This window comes from Poromitra crassiceps (assembly GCF_964638095.1).
Source record: "Poromitra crassiceps genome assembly, chromosome: 22".
NCBI lineage: Eukaryota > Metazoa > Chordata > Actinopteri > Beryciformes > Melamphaidae > Poromitra > Poromitra crassiceps.
Window position 1 is genome coordinate 8,907,700 of NC_139647.1, and position 18,588 is coordinate 8,926,287.

At 47.4% G+C, this 18,588-nt stretch overlaps 1 protein-coding gene across 3 annotated transcripts in view; it reads right to left on the reverse strand.

Annotated features, from left to right (window-relative positions):
• Positions 1-18,588, reverse strand: part of vit (vitrin) — a 32,449-nt gene that overhangs the window by 11,479 nt on the left and 2,382 nt on the right. Inside the window, exons 2-20 of one of the 3 annotated variants that reach the window (XM_083658183.1) lie at positions 15,547-15,638; positions 14,785-14,850; positions 14,369-14,525; positions 13,669-13,802; positions 13,473-13,550; positions 12,724-12,930; positions 11,984-12,028; positions 11,494-11,529; positions 11,344-11,394; positions 10,403-10,465; positions 9,486-9,548; positions 6,548-6,622; positions 5,791-5,856; positions 5,135-5,197; positions 3,823-3,885; positions 1,821-1,892; positions 1,581-1,728; positions 1,381-1,484; positions 339-565 (exon numbers count right to left, since the gene is read on the reverse strand). In XM_083658183.1, coding sequence (XP_083514309.1) covers positions 339-565; positions 1,381-1,484; positions 1,581-1,728; positions 1,821-1,892; positions 3,823-3,885; positions 5,135-5,197; positions 5,791-5,856; positions 6,548-6,622; positions 9,486-9,548; positions 10,403-10,465; positions 11,344-11,394; positions 11,494-11,529; positions 11,984-12,028; positions 12,724-12,930; positions 13,473-13,550; positions 13,669-13,802; positions 14,369-14,525; positions 14,785-14,850; positions 15,547-15,580 — 1,752 coding nt within the window. In that variant the 5' untranslated portion in view covers positions 15,581-15,638. The remainder of the gene's footprint in view (positions 1-338; positions 566-1,380; positions 1,485-1,580; positions 1,729-1,820; positions 1,893-3,822; positions 3,886-5,134; positions 5,198-5,790; positions 5,857-6,547; positions 6,623-9,485; positions 9,549-10,402; positions 10,466-11,343; positions 11,395-11,493; positions 11,530-11,983; positions 12,029-12,723; positions 12,931-13,472; positions 13,551-13,668; positions 13,803-14,368; positions 14,526-14,784; positions 14,851-15,546; positions 15,639-18,588) is intronic. The other 2 variants (XM_083658184.1, XM_083658185.1) reach the window with 2 other exon arrangements.

The window sequence follows — 18,588 nt, forward strand, 5'->3', positions numbered from 1 at the left end:
GATGAAGTGACACACGTGGTCATTTTTTTCCGGTCCCATGTCATTTAGTCCGACACCTCAGTAGTTCGAAAAATGTCCCACTGGCCGAGCCCCGGGCCCGGTGGCTTTGCCGCGGAGCTGGAACCAGCTGGTGGGCCAGAGGGATGTGGAGCTTCCTCCCTAACCTTGACCCATATCCAAACCACGTGGCTACCAGTGTCTAACCCCAACCACCAGGGGCCACTGACCATTGCCTAACCCAAACCCACTACCCTGACTATTGAGGTGTCGGACTAATGAGGTGTGGGACTCATGGGCAGAGTTGGAATTGGAATACCCCCCATATGACAGCACTCTACCTTGTCTACAAAGTTGGCCTCAACCACATTTTGTTTTTCGCTGTCATCCGGGCCCTCGATGGTGACAAAAAAGATGTTGATGCCGGACTCCCGAGCCAGGCGGGACGCCTCCTCCACCTTGTCAGTGGGCCAGCCGTCCACCAGCACCACGGCTACATTGGGAGCTCCGCCTCGGTTGCCGTTGGCGTCACTGAAGTACTGCTTGTTGATGAAGTTGAGGGCCTTCCCTGTTAGAGCACAAGGGGGCAGTAGAGAGACGGTTACAGTAAGACATGCATTTGGAGAGGACAAGTAGTGTGAGAGAGGCCCCCCTGTTAAGGCTACAATCGAATTTGTTCAAAACACTTGAGAATGGGATTAATTTGGGATGCAGTCAAATGTTCTCAAATATTCAAAGTATTTCAAAATGTTCAACTTGTATTCAGCTGTTACTCAAAAACCATACAGAACCGCAACCTTGTAAAATCACCTACATTCATCTACGCCAGATGCATGCATACATGTATTTTGTATACAAAAATACACAAGTCTATTGCCTGTGCTGTATAAGTACATCCTTGCAGAAAGTAGTGACGGTATGGAGCCTGTCATAGCACGGTTGGTGGTCTAACAGGAGAGAATCTGCTGTTAATGACTATGGAGGCTTTACAGCCACTAGCATTGTTGCCTGATTAGAGGGAATGTCTGGGCAAACACAAACAACACTATTTGTATCAGGCTGCGCAAAATGTAGCATGTCGTAAAGACACGTGGCAGTGAATGCATGCTGACGCACCAACCCAAGCATAAAAACAGCACTTACTCTCTGTAAACTGACCCCCTGGGCTGGTAAAACCAAATGCTTTTGGTCAGGCAGAGAGAAAAACACTGCTTACAGAAGCAGGACTGTAATTTAAGTAACAGTGTCTCGCGGCAAATTTAGATTTAATTCTATCCCTCCATGTGAAAATGTGATCTGGCTAGTAAAACCATGCGATAATTGTGCCCCTTTCACTTTCACACTTGTGTTTGTAGGCATCTCGCTGGCAAAGAGCTCACTCACCCACATTGGAGAGGCCTCCCTTCTGGACGACCTTATCTATGGCCGTCTTCACATCTCTGGAGTTGGAGTAAGACTTCAGGCTCATCTCTGTCACCGGGTCATCCCTGCAGGCAAAACAGGAGAGACCATCAACCATTATGAAGGTATTTTCTCCTGGACAAATAGTGCATCTCTAGAGGGAACAGAGACAGCGAGGTTACCCGTATTGGATGACGCCCATCATGGCCCCAGCCACACCCACATTGATGACCTGGGCCACCTCAGCCAGGAAGTCCTTCTGGATCTTAAAGCGGCGCTTCCCAATGCTCCAGCTTCCGTCCATCAGGAAGACCAGGTCCACCAGACAGTCTGCAGGAACAAAGAAACAAGCAAGGTTGCAACAACAGACGCCACATTGCTTTGTGTTTATTTCATACATGTGTGAAGTGTGAGGGACATACTCGGGTCTCCCTGGGTCACAGGCTCTGGTGCTCTGGGTATGGGTATGGAGTCTTGCTCTCTCACGTTGAAGCCTGAAAATCAAGAGATACACGGCTCCTTAAAGCGGAATTGCACAAAAATTTACTTTTTAGATGTTATTCTGCAAAAAGAAAACTCACTTAAAATGTCAATCCTATGACATTTGTTTGCTCGAATTTCTTTTTATGGAGTCATTGCTTTTTAGCCATCTCAAGCAATGCAATCTTGTCATGCCAATAAGTGTTTATTCTTGAACCTTGTGAACTCATAGCACAGCTCCAATCAAACAATAGAAAAACCCTTTGGTACATTTGAGGAAAAGTTCTATTTTTGCAGAATAACAACCTGCGAGCCAGTTTTGGTGGAATGTCCCTTTAGATCTAGATGCAGCTGTCCACTCTCCAAATATCCAAAACCTGGAGTCCTGGCAAGTATTCCCTGGCTCAGTAGTTGTTGTAGTGAGAATTACACCAAACAGGAACTGATTTCATCCTCTAGCAGCCATGCCATTCCACTTTTCACTCTAGATCGGTACAATTACAGAGTGGGCGGTGGTGTGGCAACCCAGCTGCTTTTTAGGATGCGGGTTCAAGAGGCCTTCTCCTTGGATAACCTTGGTTAGGCTTGCACACGTTCAGAGTCAGAACTGAGCACTTTCTGGCAAAGCGTCCCTTTTGAAAGGCAGAAGAGAGGTTTGCAGCAGTGCAAAAGCTATCTCACCTGATTCATAAATGTTTGCTTCTGGCTTCCAGGCATCCACTGGCTCCACTGTGTAGATGATACATAGCATACAAGCTCAGCATTAGCACATGCCCACCACAAAGCAGAGCAAAAGAAGTGGCACTTATGTAGAGAGCCAAAGTGAACGTCACTTCCTGCTTCAGCATGTGTAGCAAGGGATTTCATCTGCCGTTTTATTTTCCATTGACTTTTCGTAAAATGCGTATAAAAATAGTTTTACTTGGTCAAACCAAGCGATTCAGCTTTCCAAACCATCGCTCTTCTATCTCGATTTAGATGCTTCGACCGTGGCATCATCACACAGATGGAGCCATGATGGCCTATAATCTGAATCTGAGGGCTTTGTGCATGATTTTTCTGTCTTGTCATTTGGCCACGTAGTCAACGGTTTGTTTTTTAGTGTGAAGGTTAGGTTATAACTCAAAACAAATCAAATTCTTGCTTCCAAAGCACTGAATTGTTATGTGCCTGCGAGTGTCTGGGAACGCCCACAAAATGTTAAACGGCTGGCGCGCGAGTGGGGTAAAACCGCCCATATATCTCATGGGCTGACTCACCAAAAGACGGTGCTGCGGCTCTAAACTACAGGTTTGGGGGTTCTAGAGTAAACCCAGCCTCCACGTGACCTGCTCTCAGAGAGCAGGTCACGTGGAGGCTGGGTTTACCCAGGCTAGTTCTAGAGCAGAACACAAGACGTCTGCTCAGATGTGCGTTTACTGCGGTGGTTGAATCCCCGATCGTGTCTGCCTGGGCTGGGCTATCAGCTAAATTCTACCTTTGCTGAATGGATAGAACGGGGTTTTTTACCCCACCCTGACCACGCCCCCAGCCAGGCTGAGCCAGCTAAACCAGCGTCTATGACGAGACGTGGCCTCAACCTATATTTAGAATCCGGACATCATAAAAATATTTTATTTAAATCCGCAATTCATTTTTAACGTTTTGGTCTGAGTGAAATGTTCTGTGGTCTCTCCTGTTTCTAAATATAGCTGAACCATTTGGTTTGAACAAGTAAAACTATTTTTTATAAGCATTTTACGAAATGTCTATGGGAAAATGAATGGCGGATGAAAATCTCTCGTCCACATGCTGAAGCAGGAAGTGACGTTCACTTTGGCTCTCCATTCTAACCCCTCTGCAAAAGTCCACACGAAGATGGCCTTATGAACGCTGTATGGAGAGTGCAACCTTGTGCTTTATTATTGGACACAAAGTGGTGGTCCACAGTAAAGCACTGCTCACCTCTGGTGTGGGTCGTATCCGGTGGCACTTTGCGGTTGCCATCGGAGTCAGTGGCACGAGGAGCTGAAAGTAGATACGTCAACAGTCATCTCAGACCTCGACACATGATATTATCTTAAATACACCAGGGGGAAAACATTTCATTTGGTAAAATGAGTAGTTTGTATTTCTGTGGAAACAGCTATGGCCACTTGGTTTTTCCAAACCATCGCTCTTCTATCTCGATTTAGATGCTTCGACCGTGGCATCATCACACAGATGGAGCCATGATGACCTATAATCTGAATCTGAGGGCTTTGTGCATGATTTATCTGTCTTGTCATTTGGCCACGTAGTCAACGGTTTGTTTTTTTAGTGTGAAGGTTAGGTTATAACTCAAAACAAATCAAATTCTTGCTTCCAAAGCACTGAATTGTTATGTGCCTGCGAGTGGCCATCGGGAGAAAAATTATTTATGTTGTGGCCACGATTTACTGTAATGTGCGCACAATATGGAATTCAAGCCTTCGATCTCCTCTTTACATGCGCACAAAAAGTGCCTTCAAAACAATGATATTGTGCCCTCGATATAGGCTATATATGCTCATGCTCTCTTCACAGGCTTATAGAGTCAGTACACATATTGAATTGTGGCTGCCCTGGGTGTGCTGCAGCTACCTGATAGTGTTCACATGGCCTGAAGGTTAAGTGAGTAAATATGTTGCAATATAGTTTGGGGGATATGCCGATTCAGTGTAAACAGACAATGGATATTAACATACCAAATCCTTACAAGGCCTATCTGTAATACCCAATCCTTTTCATTATTAGCATAATGTGAGAGAATGTGGGTTTAGAGGTTCATAATTCTCACCTTTTTGCATCTCACCTCAAAAGAAAAAGTCAATGACAAACAAACAGCGAAACTGGACAACAGAAACTCAATGAGATCAGACTGTAGTATCCATGTTTCAGAGAAAATGAAATCATGGGGAAAGTGAGAATGTGTTTGGGCGTGTGTGCGTGTGTGGTGTGTGTGTGCGTGCGTGTGTGTGTGCGTGTGTGTGTGTGTGTGTGTGTGTGCATGTGTGTGTGTGTGTGTGTGTGTGCGTGCGCACGTGCGTGTGTGATGTGTGATCAGAGAAAGAGAGGGGGAAGGATAGAGTGTGTTGTGTTACAGAGAGGAAAAACTTTGCACTTTGGTTCCAAGTCAAAACAGGTTTTAAGCTTAAACAAATCACATCCTGTTTACATCGTCATGACAACATACAACCTCAACACCAACACCTGTTAGTTCCCAGCAAATTAATTGAGAATGGAAAAAAGCACTTACGGTACGGTCCAAAGTTATAATACCACCGCTCATACTCTGAGATATCAGGCCTGAGATCGCGAGCTAGAGGAGGACGTCGTAAGACCCATTAGTATTCCCACAGTGGACATCACTCACATCAGAGGTAGATGCACACAGATTTCCATGGTTGCGATTGGTCACACTGCACATGTTCTTCACGACCAATCCCAGACCAATGCAGAGAATGACTTTGTGTAGACTCACCCCCCTTATCTCTCTCTCTTAACATGCACAAACAGTAACAACCTCCCCTTGTGCCCATCCATCCCATACATCACAGCCATGCTACATCTTGGCATATGGCAGGCATATGGTATCATGTAGTACACCCTGAGAGACACTGGCACTACACATACTTACAGAGCACATTGAACACACACATGATCGGCAGATCATGCATTTGGCAATAAAGTGTTTCTGATTCTGATTCTGATTCTGATTCTGATACCAAACCGGATCAGTCACAGGAGCATGCTGTGTTCCAACATGCACTGGATGCAGGCGTAAAATGCATACAAGTCTAGGTGTAGTGACCTGCCCCCTGTGATGGGGGGGGGGGGGGGGGGGGGGCGGCACACACCAAGCTGTTGCCAGGCTGTGGTGCTGTCTGTCTGCCAGTAGGGGTGGTGACTTACCTGGGATGTCAGGTGTGTCCGCCTCGCTCCACGCGTAGCCTGAGTCTGGAGCTGGGTAACTAACATCTGAATGTACAGTGGAGAAGGTGGAGGCGTCAGCAACGGCAGCCATGACATTTCAGGGAGTAGAGGACTGTTAGCTTCATTATGTCCTTAAAGATCCAATCTATTGGTGTTCAGGAGTTGAGTTAATAGAATTAAAGGCGAATACTACTGAATAGATTTAAATGACCATGCCCAGAATTTGGTCTGTATAAATAAACATTTAGAATTGTCACTCATACCAGTAGTCGATGTACACATTTACACTCTAATAATCTATGATGACACACTGATAATCGAAAATTGATTGGAAAAGAGCTGATTTCAACAAATAATATGTATTTGCAAAAGTCAGGCTCCATTGCATTTGCGGGTTGCACGTCCATATGAGAGAGTAGAGATTGGTTGTCTTTTTTTCTTGCATTTGGAGTCATTCGTTCAGCTACTGTATGCGTTATCATCAATACAGATTGTATGACGTAAAAATAACATGACATGACTTCAATGTAAAGTTCTGTTCAAGCTCAAGAGTTTTTCCCAAAGTCTATCAAATGGATCTAGGTCATCATTAGCTTATTACAAATAATTCTAACCAGCCCATCTTCCCTTGCTACTTTGATGTTTGAACACCATAAAAAAAACTATTTAAATCTAGATTAGAGTGTTTATGGTTTGTTTAAGTGTTAGGGAGGACGACGGATCCTCTGTTTGATACCTGCTGGTCGTCTAGCTCCGGGGAACCAATCAGGACGAGCAAAGGAGGGGGGCGGCCAATCCCTTCTGGGAAAAGCTGTGCAGGGGGAAGATTAGGAAAGCTGCGTTCATGAACAAGCACCAGCCAGTGTGTCATCATCACCAGCACTAGCACACTACCTAGTGACCTCCACTAAACCCGCCACGCCACCTTATTAGTGGGGTATGCACAAGATGTTCAGCCCCAGTCAGACACTAAACATAGCCGCCCGGGGCCATGCAGCCACTGAGCGACTTAAAGAGCTGTTTATGTGAGGCGTAGCACCACCGAGATGTCTCCACTGCGGGCCATGTTTTTCCTCTACCTGCAGAGTAGAGAGACAAGCTGACGGAGAGGAAGTTCACTCGAGCAAAATATGTTTTTCATTCTTATATTAAACGTTTGCTATCTGCTGCTCCTGGCATCGCGGTCTGTTTGCACAGACTCCCAACGCATAGTTTCAACTTTGAACGTGGCAACATACTAGGCAGTTAGTCAGAGGCTAATCTAAGTGTCTGAGGAAGAATGTTACAGAGCACTGGTAGCCAAAAACAACCGAGTCAACCCGTAACAGTACAGTACATCTGTCTGATCTAACTTAGCCACGACAACACTTCAATTAACCGATCCCTACAGTACCAGTGGATGAGGAGCTTACAAAAACACTAGGGTCTGGGTTCTGGGTTCCCAGCCAGTGACCGGCACCAAACAGGGCCTTTGTTGATGGGGCTGGGCTGGGAGAGCCCGGCTAGTGGCCCGGTGGAGCGTGGGAGTATTGTTGTAAAGCTGGGACAGTGTATACTGTAGCACACACAGATTAGAGCAATCTGCCGCTGATCAAAGAGCAAGCACTAATACAGCAGACACTCATGTTATTTCTGCTTCTTCACCAGTTGGTGCTTTAAAACAGTGGTTTTCCAATTTCTTTCACATGAAGGACCCCTAAACTGACAAAAAATAGACCACAGACCCCCCATTTGATAGGATTTTGTCCCACGGTCCACCCATATGATAATAAGATTGATGCTTTTAGATGTTTTATTACAGAAAGTGTATAAAACCCATGACCAAAATAGTCATTGTGTTACTTATGAATGGAATTATAGCGAAAATACGTTACACCCCTTTTGGCTGGGGACCCCCTGGAACCCCCTCAAGGACCCCTGGGGGTCCCCGGACCCCCATTTGAGAACCACTGCTTTAAAAAGGACTGACTTTTAACTCTTCATACACACTCCGCTGAACGCTGCGGCCGAAAGGTCAGAGGAGAATCGGGGGGATAGTGATCCTCACCTAGGGGCACGCTTGCACTCTTCAATATGGGTGAATGGAGAAACCTTCATGGAAAGGTTACGATTGTAAATTCAGACATTGACTGAGGAGCATCAGGGGGAGCATAGTGAGTATTAGGAGGAGCTCAACCTTCAACCTGTAAACCAGGGTTCGAGTCCCATGTCAGCAAGCATCCACCCTGTCCTTGAGCAATACACTGAATCCCTACCCGCTCCAGGCCTGCTGCTGCTCTGTATCTGACCCTGACCTCTGACCTCTCAGTGGAGAGGGGGGGGCAAACAAAAAGAATGTCCCTAAGGGGGTCAATAAAGTATCACGTTATTATCCTCAAAACAGCCATCTCTGTGCGTGTACTCAGCACTGATCAGACAGATGTCATGCCGAGTTTTGCACCCCCACCATATTTTGGGGCTGTTTTAACTTAATCTCGGCAGGTACAAACCGCCGAGATGTGCACCCCCCTCCATGAAGCCAGGAGAGATCCCCATGTCTCGAGGTCACCTGTACCCGGATTTTAAGCACCAAAGTCGGCTTCTATGAGCCAGAAGAGAGCCCCAAGCATGGAAGTCACCTCCACGCGGATCTATTGCATCAAAGTCGGTCTCCGTGAGCCAGGACAGACCCCCTGGCTTGGAGATCACGTCTACCGACAATCATATCATTTTTAAACAGTTAAGTTTCCGTATAAATCATTACAATATGCTCCCGGAAAGTGGGGATGCAATTCTCGGCGGGGGTGCAAAACTGGGCATGACACAGACACTACACTGCACCTACATGTAGATCTACAGTATATTTAGCCCACGACATCACAGCCAGTAGCTTCCATACAGCAACAGGTTAATGTGACCCCTGACTCACTGTCTTGAATCAGCCTGCACTGCCGTTCAGAAACTGCATTAAACCATAAATCAATCTAAGAGGATATAATCCAATCTAATTTTAGGGATCCATGGTTTAGCATTCCACAGAAGCAAAGCAGAGGCGCATTCCTCAGCCGGGCCAAGCCTGGACTGGACTCGAATGGCAAGAGCTGTTCTATTCCCATATCCCTCTGTTCACGCTGGAGAGACGACCCAGATTGTGCAGGCGGCGTCTGCTGCCGGGTCATGAGTCTCTCTCTCCGGGAGCTCCATCATTGGGCCACTCCGGTGCTGCTAGCTGCTTTCATCTCTCTCCCTCTGTAAGCATTTAACAAGGCAGGTAAAGAGGCCACAGCAGATGGGATCTGTCATAGGATCTTATTACAGCACTGACAGAGTGCGTTTCTCATCGTGCGCCGATCTAAAGACAAAGCTTACTTTGCCCGGGCTGTCTCGCAGAGATATGTCACGAGATGACTTCGACCGGGACAATGCTATCGCCTCCGCTCATCTTTTTGAGACATATCTGCATACCTGCTAGTCCACTCGCCACCACGTCATGTCGGGTTCTGTGAAAGCCCGGTTGGATGCTTGTCGACCTGTATTTCTATACAGTCCCACAGAGGGTAAACATTAGTGCTACTTTATACGACTTTATTTATGTCCCTGTTTGATCAGACCTATCAGTTTCTCTACCTCCACTAAGTGTGAATGTGTTGGAAGTAGTGTTTCAGGAGTCCCGCTCAGGGTCTGGAGATACTTACTGGGGTTGGACTGGCCAGTGTTGGAAGTCCTCTCAGGTGGGGCCGGCTGCACCCTGTTAAAAGCTGTTTGTAGCAATGAGAAACAGGCAGATGAGAGTAAGGAGAGGAAAGGGGAGGAGGAGGAGGGGGGGGTAAAGCAGAGGGGAGCTTCAGGTCGAGGGCTCCATCCACAACTGCAGCCCATCTGTTTTGCTTTGAGCCAAGTTGAAGGCATTTCTCTCTCTCTCTCTCGAAAATTCATCCTCTCTTTTCATCTCGGCGAAATCAAAACACGACTAAGCGGATGTGCCTGATGGCCGAGGACAGCCGTTAACAGCGGTGATCTCGAGAGGAATGTTAGCTGAGATGCATGATGGAGCAGATTAGCGGTGACCCTGGGGTGAAGATCACAGGGGCTTAGGGGTGTGGACACCAGGGTCAGACTTACAGCCTACAGTCGCCCGTCTCCTTCAGGGTCAGACTTACAGTCTACAGTCGCCCGTCTCCTGCAGGGTCAGACTTACAGTCTACAGTCGCCCGTCTCCTTCAGGGTCAGACTTACAGTCTACAGTCGCCCGTCTCCTGCAGGGTCACACTTACAGCCTACAGTCGCCCGTCTCCTGCAGGGTCAGACTTACAGCCTACAGTCGCCCGTCTCCTGATCTCCAGCTCCCATAGAGACATCTGTCCCCCCTGCTGCCTGCTGCCCTTGACCCAAATTCACCTGTCGGTCGCAACGTGTCTACCTGTTTGTAACTCTGTGTGTGTGCGTGTGTCGGTGCATGGGTGTGTGTGGGTGCGTGGGTGTGTACGTGTGTGCGTGCGTGCGTGCGTGCGTGCGTGCGTGCGTGCGTGCGTGCGTGCGTGCGTGCGTGCGTGCGTGGGTACGTGTGTGTGCGTGCGTGTGTGTGCGCGTGCGTGCGTGAGATGAGGCTCACCTGAGCCAACAGGAGAGGCTGGCTGTCTCCTGATAGTCGACCCTGCCTCTGCTCTGCGCAGACCTGGGCCCAAGAGTGGAAGACAAACATAAACATGGCATAATATAAAATAACTGAATAACTAAAAATATGAACGAACGTGTTGCAATACTGCGTGGTAACCTTCCCAACAAAACAATGGTACAATGAAAGAATGCTTTGATGTCAACAATGTCAGAGAGAAAATAACAGGGTGTTAGCTTTCACACAGCAGTGTAGACGGGGCCAGGAGCATGGCGTTGTTTTAAGAGGAAATTCTTCTCAATTACACAATTCACATGTGGTTAATTTGGTCAGCCCCAAAAATAGAAACTGAATCTGTGTAGAAAATGTGATATGCGATGACATCAAGATGCATCCAATCTTCTGAACTTTTACAGCCAGATTAGATGAGATTTGATAGTAGTGCTAATAGCTCTTAAAACAGAAAATGTACCCATATGTCCTGATAAATGTGTCAGTCGCATTCTCCATATTTCACCAGCAATTCTCCCCAAAACAATCCGTTAAGATTGAAGGTCAAATCAACTCTTCTCTCATTTCCGGGCCATAGAGGGCAATGATACATGTTCACTAACACAGACTGAGCCTGTCCGACGGCGCTCGGAAAACCCATTTGAATACTGCAATTGAGTGGTTTTCGACTCTTAAGGATAAGCGGACAGATGCTGGGCCGCTCCAGAACATTCTGCTCCGGCCCTGTGTTAGCGGTCTAGTAAAAGTCTTGAAGGCAGCTGTGCACATAGAGAACAGAGAAGAAGCCGTGCAGAGTTTAGCGATTGTAGATCAGTAAGAAAGAAAGACAGAAAAAGACAGAAAGGGGGGGAAAAGAGCACATAAAACTCCAGCTGCATGTCTGAGACAGATGTGGGCGTGCAAAGTCAGAAGGACAAAAGGTTTACCTGGATTGGCACGTTGTGAAAACCTATTGGGATAGGCACTTCCTCTGAATACTTTGGAGAAATGTAGTTGTTTAGTCAAACGTGAAGTACTGGATGTTGTGCAAAGGACTTTCCAAGATCATCAGAATGAAATGAGAGGTTTGGACATACCTTGGCTTGGCTTTCCTTGACCGTTCTGTGACTGTCCTATACCAATGTTGAGAATAACACAATGTGGGCGAATTTAGGTGGGAGGGGGGAAAAAATCATTCTATTGTTTCAATGTAAACAACGTAGCAAATTCAATATTTTGCCTTTAGTATAAGAAGCTAGTTCGGGTCATAACTGTAGGTTAGAATAAACCAGGTGTTTTACGTTTTGGGCTTAAAACAGCTTCCCATTATTAAATACACAAGTTTCATATCTGACAAACTATAGCAATAGTTGAATATCAAGACTACCTATGTCCGTATGAGATTTAATACAGAATGCTTTTAATCCTGATGCACACACTAGTGTGACGACCTGATACTTGATATACTGTATAAAAAACAACATTACTGCGCGTGTGCACACCCCGGTGGTAAAGCAACACCACCGCGCCCCGGCCTGCATGCCACCAACCGAGGCCCCGCCCCCCTCTATGCTTTGCTTCACTTACTTGAGCTCGCGGCTGCCACAGAGGCAAAGTACGGGTGACTGCTGCCTAGATAGAGGAGACACACATCGGGTGCCAGTGAGAGGAGAGAGATAGAGTTACAGAAAGGGAGGGGGGAGAGGGCGGGGAGGGGAGGGGAGGGGAGGGGAGGGGAGGGGGGTGAGGGCGGGCACATAGTCCACTTCATCTGTACACATACCTTAAGGCACTGCAGCGTGTGTCTACATACCTTTATATCCTAAAGGGGCGGAGACTCCCACTGATTACCATCTGATTATGCTTTCATTGTTAAGTGATGAATGGCCGTGATCAAATGTACAGTATTCGGTCAGTCAAGCAAGGAGAAGAAGAACAGCAACAGTCTTAAATCTCAGCACTGACCCACTGTAATTTGTCATCATTGCAGACTTGCAATTAGCGACTGCAATCATTCATCTTTGTCACTCGGTAGCACGCAAACGAACGCTTGTCGAGGAAATCAGAGCGATTCCAACATGCCCGCCAGTTGTCAGTGAAGACGTCAACATCACTCGCCGACACACTGACTGCCGTGGATCTGTGGTGTTGTGGATTGGCTTTACCGGATCAGGCGATACGTTTTATTAATCGTTAATGTTGTCCTGCATCCGAGTAAATACACAATCCCCCACATGACATACATGGATCCATTGATGCGAGAGAGAAACGCTCTCTTGTGACATGTATGCATGTTAAACTTAGGTGATAAGGTGTGTTTGATTCACCTGCATCCCTGACTTTGTGGACCGCAGCGCGGGCCTTGGTGGCGGTGGTGGGTGGTGGTGTTGTGGGGGCGATGGTGGTGGCAGCGGGGGTTGTGGGTGCCAGGGTGGTGGTGGGGGTGGTGGGTTCGGGCGCAGCGGTCGTGGTGGGTTCGGGCGGTGTCGTCGCCGGCGGCGCTGTGGTGACGGCAGCTTTGGCCTCCTTTTGACCTGCGAGGAGGAGACGATGGCGGACAAGATGGATGGAGGGGAGGAGGAAGAGCGTCTACTACAGTAACTGCTGTTGTAATGCATTCTTGGCATTCTTCACCGGGGCTCCTCACTCAGCCATCGAGGGGCTTCAGAATGCCTGGGCCCATCATGAGACAAGAGTTGATCTCATAACCTTCTGCCCTTCTGCGTTGTTTGATCATTGTGAAACACTAAGCATCTGTCAATCAACCCACTGACAGGCTGCAGTTACTACTTTAACAATGCATAGTCATATAAAAAATGTATGCAGGAAAAGAGAGAGAAGAAAATACAATAAGTGGCTGTCGAGGGGAATCCCATTTGAACATAGTGTAATAGTAATAACAACATTAATAACCAGTACTATAACATCTTTCACTGGTCCAAAGTACCTGAAACTTTCACAGGCTATGTGTGGGTACCCACTAAATCTATTTATGGAGGGGGGGAAATGGCCGTATTGGAGATAAGAGGTTTCCGATGGACAGAGGCGATGCTTGTTAAAACAACCCCCTCCTCACTTGTTTTCACATAGGTGGGTCTTGAAGGGGTGTAGTCCAGGGTCGCCGGGTAGATGACTCCTTTCTTTGGCTTCCCCACTGAAACACAACAGAGTCAAGTGAGGACCGGGGGCGGGGCCTAACCTGAAGGAGCCGTGGGTCACATGATAACATCACATGGTACAGTATGTCACATGGTATAATTTCACCGTAATACCTGAGAGGACGAACGACTCCCGCCACTTAGGCAGAGAGAGAGAGCGCACGCCGTTGGAGTTGCTGCCCTTGTAGATGTTCTGGCCCGCCATCTTCCTCACGATCACCTTCCCGCCCGAGTTGGTGATGATTCCACTGTGGACACAACGTTCACGCAGGCAATGAATGCTCTCCAATGCTTTTGAATGAAGCACAACACTGCATACTGTACTGCAGCAGGTATCATTTCTTGTGTCTTAGGGGGCAAACAAGATACACCTTGATACACCTTGACGTTTGACCCCCAAATTGTAAATCAGTTCAGGTTCATTATCATTGAGTCCAAGTGGATGCTTGTGCCAAACTCTCGAGATGTTCCTGAGACACCGTGTTAACGAGAATGGGACGGAAGGCGGAACAGATGTGAGGTCACACTGTGACCTTGAACTTTGACCGCCAAATAGTAATCAGCTCAGCATTGAGTGCGAGTGGACGTTTGCGCCAACTTTTAAGAAATCCCCTCAAGGCGTTCCTGAGATAATTATCGCGTTAACAGGTTACAGAGGACGGACAACCCGAAAACATAATGTCTCCAGTCACGGTTGTCGCCACAGAAGCATACAAATCGTTGGTTACCCTCAGGGTAGTGAATCACCTTTGATGTGTTTTCTGTTTTTTTTTTAAGCACATTTATCCTTGCAGTTGATTGTCTAGTACTCTACCTGTGGATGGCTGCATTGCAGATGCTGGAGATGGAGGCGAACACCCCTGTCCCGTAGACTTGCTGTTTGGTCTCCTTACAGTGGGACGGGCATTTGACTATGAACTCTGGGAGGTTGATCTTTCCTGCTCTGATGTCACACTCGATGGCTGGAACAACTGGGGAAGGAGGTACAGTAGAGCAAGTTTTGGGGTCAATTCACCTTCGATTCGAAAAATTCAGCAAGTGTATTTCAAAAAGTATATAATAAAGTTTTTATATCCAGTCTATAAAGAAACTACCGCACCTGAATCAACTATATATTTTTTGTTGAGCGAATTAAATGGGAATTCACTGCTTGGAGAGAGAGCAAATTTTAGATGATAATCCTGGGATTGACACAGATTACAGGCTTGTTTGTTTGTTTGTGATGTCTACCTTGTTTGGGCTTCTTGTTCTTGGATCCATTTGGCTTGGACCAGCAAGAACAGGACAGGAGGAGAACTGTGGGGGAGAGCAGGGAAATCCACGTATTAGCTGCAGACAAAGTAGCATAATCATCACTGTGTTTACTGTACACACAGAAGACAGAGAGAGAGTGCTTGTGTTCGTTAGCACCGAGGGTATTATGGAAACACCAAGAATGATATATAAAACCATATAAAGCCGATGTAGTGGTTGCGTTGAGAGGTAGGCGTAAAATCACTCGTCTACCACTGCGGAGGACCCGGGTTCAATTCCCGGCAGCGGTACTTCCGGCCGGGTCGGACATTCCTACAGACGCAATTGGCCGTGTCTGCTGGTGGGAGGCCGACCGGTGGGGTATGAGTCCTGGCCGCTGCACCAGTGCCTCCCTTCGTCGGCCTGTTCAGGGGGGGAGGGGACCTGCGGGGGAATAGCGTGATCGTCCCACATGCTACGTCCTGCCAGTGAATCTCCTCGCTGTCAGGTGAAAAGAAGCAGCTGTCGACTGCAAATGTATCGGAGGAAGCATGTGCAAGTCTACAACTCGGCAGAGGGGGTGGCGCAACAATCGGGAGAGCAGGGAGCCAAGTACAACTGGGCGGGAAATGTCAGAAGAAATCAGAAAAAACGATCAAAATAAAGAAATACAGCCAGTATAGTCATGCAGAGAGTACGTATGTAGAGAGAGAGATGAGAGTGACAGACAGAGACAATAAGAGGAGCGGGCGGAGTTACCGAGGCAGCTGGCAGTGAGTGATGCTCTGATCATGTTGGGTGGTGGTGCTGATTCAGCCGGTCAGCCAGATGTCCTTGTATAACCTCCCAACCTGAGGGAGAGAGGAGAAGCAGCAGACGTTCGTTACGTTATCCTCTGCAACACGTTCCCTCACTTTGCACCCGCTCACAGTCAGTCTAAAAAGCAACTTTTGACACATAACTGTACATGTGCGAGCCGAGCATGACAAGTGCCTCTTGACACAAGACAGAATAAACCTTGTGTCATCATCAAGCAACACTTTCCAGGAGCTTTTGAATGAAGAGATGGAGTCAGTGGAACAATAAAGGAGCCATTTTTGGACAGAACCAACCGATATCTTCCATAAATAAGAGCAATTTGGTCAATCATACATTTTACAAACATTTTAGATGCTTATTATTTGCTCCCAAAGATCCACTCTGTCAGACGATTTCTCACACGAGTTCGGATGTGTTTCCACAAAAGACTGAACGAATTGCTTGGCAGCAAACGTCTGGGCTCGGAGGCAGAAGTGTCTCCCATTCATTCCATGGAGTCAGACACAATTATAGAGATCACACACAGACATAATATCATCTGTGAGGAATGGGGAACCCTATTCAATCAGCTGGCTTCATGTTTGACAGCAACAGCAATAATCAAGTCCATTCACGATCTCAAATACAGATCCTTTGATTTATGGGTGTGTGTACAGTACACACAGAAAATGTCTTGCGGTTATTCTCAGTCAGAAGGTGAAACCCATATGAAGTCATGAAACAATGTCAGAGAGCCTGTGTAAACAAGAACATAACTGGGTCACCAAGATTTCTTTCTTTCTCTGTAATGAATGATAGCGCTGGTGATCATGGATAACTAGGTCTTTCTGTGGGTGTAGATTCAGAGCAGATCTTGTAATCAGAGGGACAGCCATTGCTGCCCTTCACACACTGTGGGTGGAGGATGTGCCCGGCTGCGTCCCCGCAGTGCGCCAGCGGGGGCAGAGCTCCTCACCAGGGAGGTGATGACTGAAGCCTCCCTGTTACGGGCCACACCTCCCACAAGGCCGGTGTTCCATCTGTGACCACATGACATGTGATCGTACAGTGACCTCAGATGTGATGCAGTTAATTGTGACATGCAGTGTACAGTGTATGCTGGGCCAAATGGGAGTGACATACTCCTATTAAAGATACACTTAGCAAGGTTTTTCCCACGGCGCTGGCCAGCAGGGCCGCCGGGGTCAGAAGATGGCAACGTCAGGACTCAGGACACTCACTCACTCACTCATGGATGTTTAGTGAAGGGGGCGGGGCTAGGGAATAGTGTTGTCTGGTGTTGGACGTGGTCAGTGTTCTCTACCCACAGAAAGTGACCAATCAAAATATAAGAACAAAATCCAAACTGTGAGCAACACTGTCCAGAGAAACGCTGGACTCTCCATTGGTATAAATCACGTGGTCAACATGAGCATGCTGTGTGCCCTTTACCGATGTCACACGACTACAGGGATTCTGGGTATTGAAGTACATCAAAAATGAACAGTTACAGAATATGAATATTATAGTTATGGACACTGCCATTTGGAGCTGCCAACGTGTGACGTTGGTTGGTGCAATTTCAAAATAAAATGGGCATGAGTTGCTTGTTGTGCATAGAAGTGTGTGATTTCTCCTCTCACACTGGGATCATGTTAAAGTACAACTAATATGGCGCTGAAGTTGAATGATGATGCAGCTCTGCATTATGGAACATTCATAAACACTGACATGATGTTTCCAGCGCTGTGCTTTGACAGGTAGGTAGATCCCCGGCTGCACAGAACTACAATTTGTCCCCGCAGAGAAGAGAGGGCTGGGTGCCGTGAACAAGCCAGGGCAGATACGTGTGTCTGTAGGAGACAGACCTGCAGCGTAGTAGGAGAGGTGAGTCAGTCTCCACTGGATGAGGCCAACTACACTATATATGAGTTCCTCCAACACCTGTGAGAGCACATCTAAACTAAAGCCTAACTGTGGAGGCCCTATCTCCCAAACTAGAGCCTTCAACTAATTTGAGCGAGGCCACAAATTCATTGTCAGAAAAAAAATAATCTTTAAATGAGTAATAAAAAACGTCTGGCTTTCTGCCCTGAGAACGTTGCGCCTCTGAACGCCTCCTCCTGCAGCACCAATGAAAGGCAATGCAAATGATATCCTTTCCTTTCACAAACACTGCGGGGAGTTTCCTGTGTAGATAATGGATCCTGAGGGGACTTGCAGAGACAAACAGTTTCCAAGCAGCATCCAGCTAAAGAAGATCAAAACTAAACAGACAGAGAGCACATAGATCAATGAGAGCTCATCAGCTGCTCAGGGAGCTGTGGAGAATGTCACGGTATCGGTATGCGAGGGGCTTTCAGACCCGCTGCTTATTGTCATAAATTACAAAAAATGGGGGGGGGGGGGGGCTTATTGTCATAAATTACAAAAAGGGGGGGGGGGGGGGGGGGGGGGTTGGTACTGTAGGTGTTGCACATCTTGCCTACACCTGTGCTTTTTTTAAACCTTTATTTATACAGTGGGAGTCTCACTGAGAGCAATGCTCTCTTTTTCAGGAGCGCCCTGTTCACATTCACACCTGGAAAGCTGACCAGTACAACCACAGTCTGATCTGCTGACTATCTGAGCAGGTCCACTGGAGCGCTTGTTGGGGGTTAAGGGCCTTGCTCGACGGCACCGATCACTCAGTGATGCTTTTTCACTTTCCCCACCCACCAGATTTACCCTGCCGGTCCGGGCGTGGGGATTGACCTGACGACGTTCCGGTCCACCAGCTCGCTTCTCTAACCTTTAGGCCACCACTGTGCTGAACTTTCGATTATGGAACTTGTGCCACTGCCACGGCGTCGGCTTGCCTTGCACTATGTCATATTCTCGTGTAAGATGTGTGTCGTTCCCATGATCACATCTCCATCAAACACCAGCCAGTGTTTCACAACCAGTAGACGTTGGTTGGGCCCTGCATGGGAGGAGGCCTCAGTCACTTCATACAATACTCAA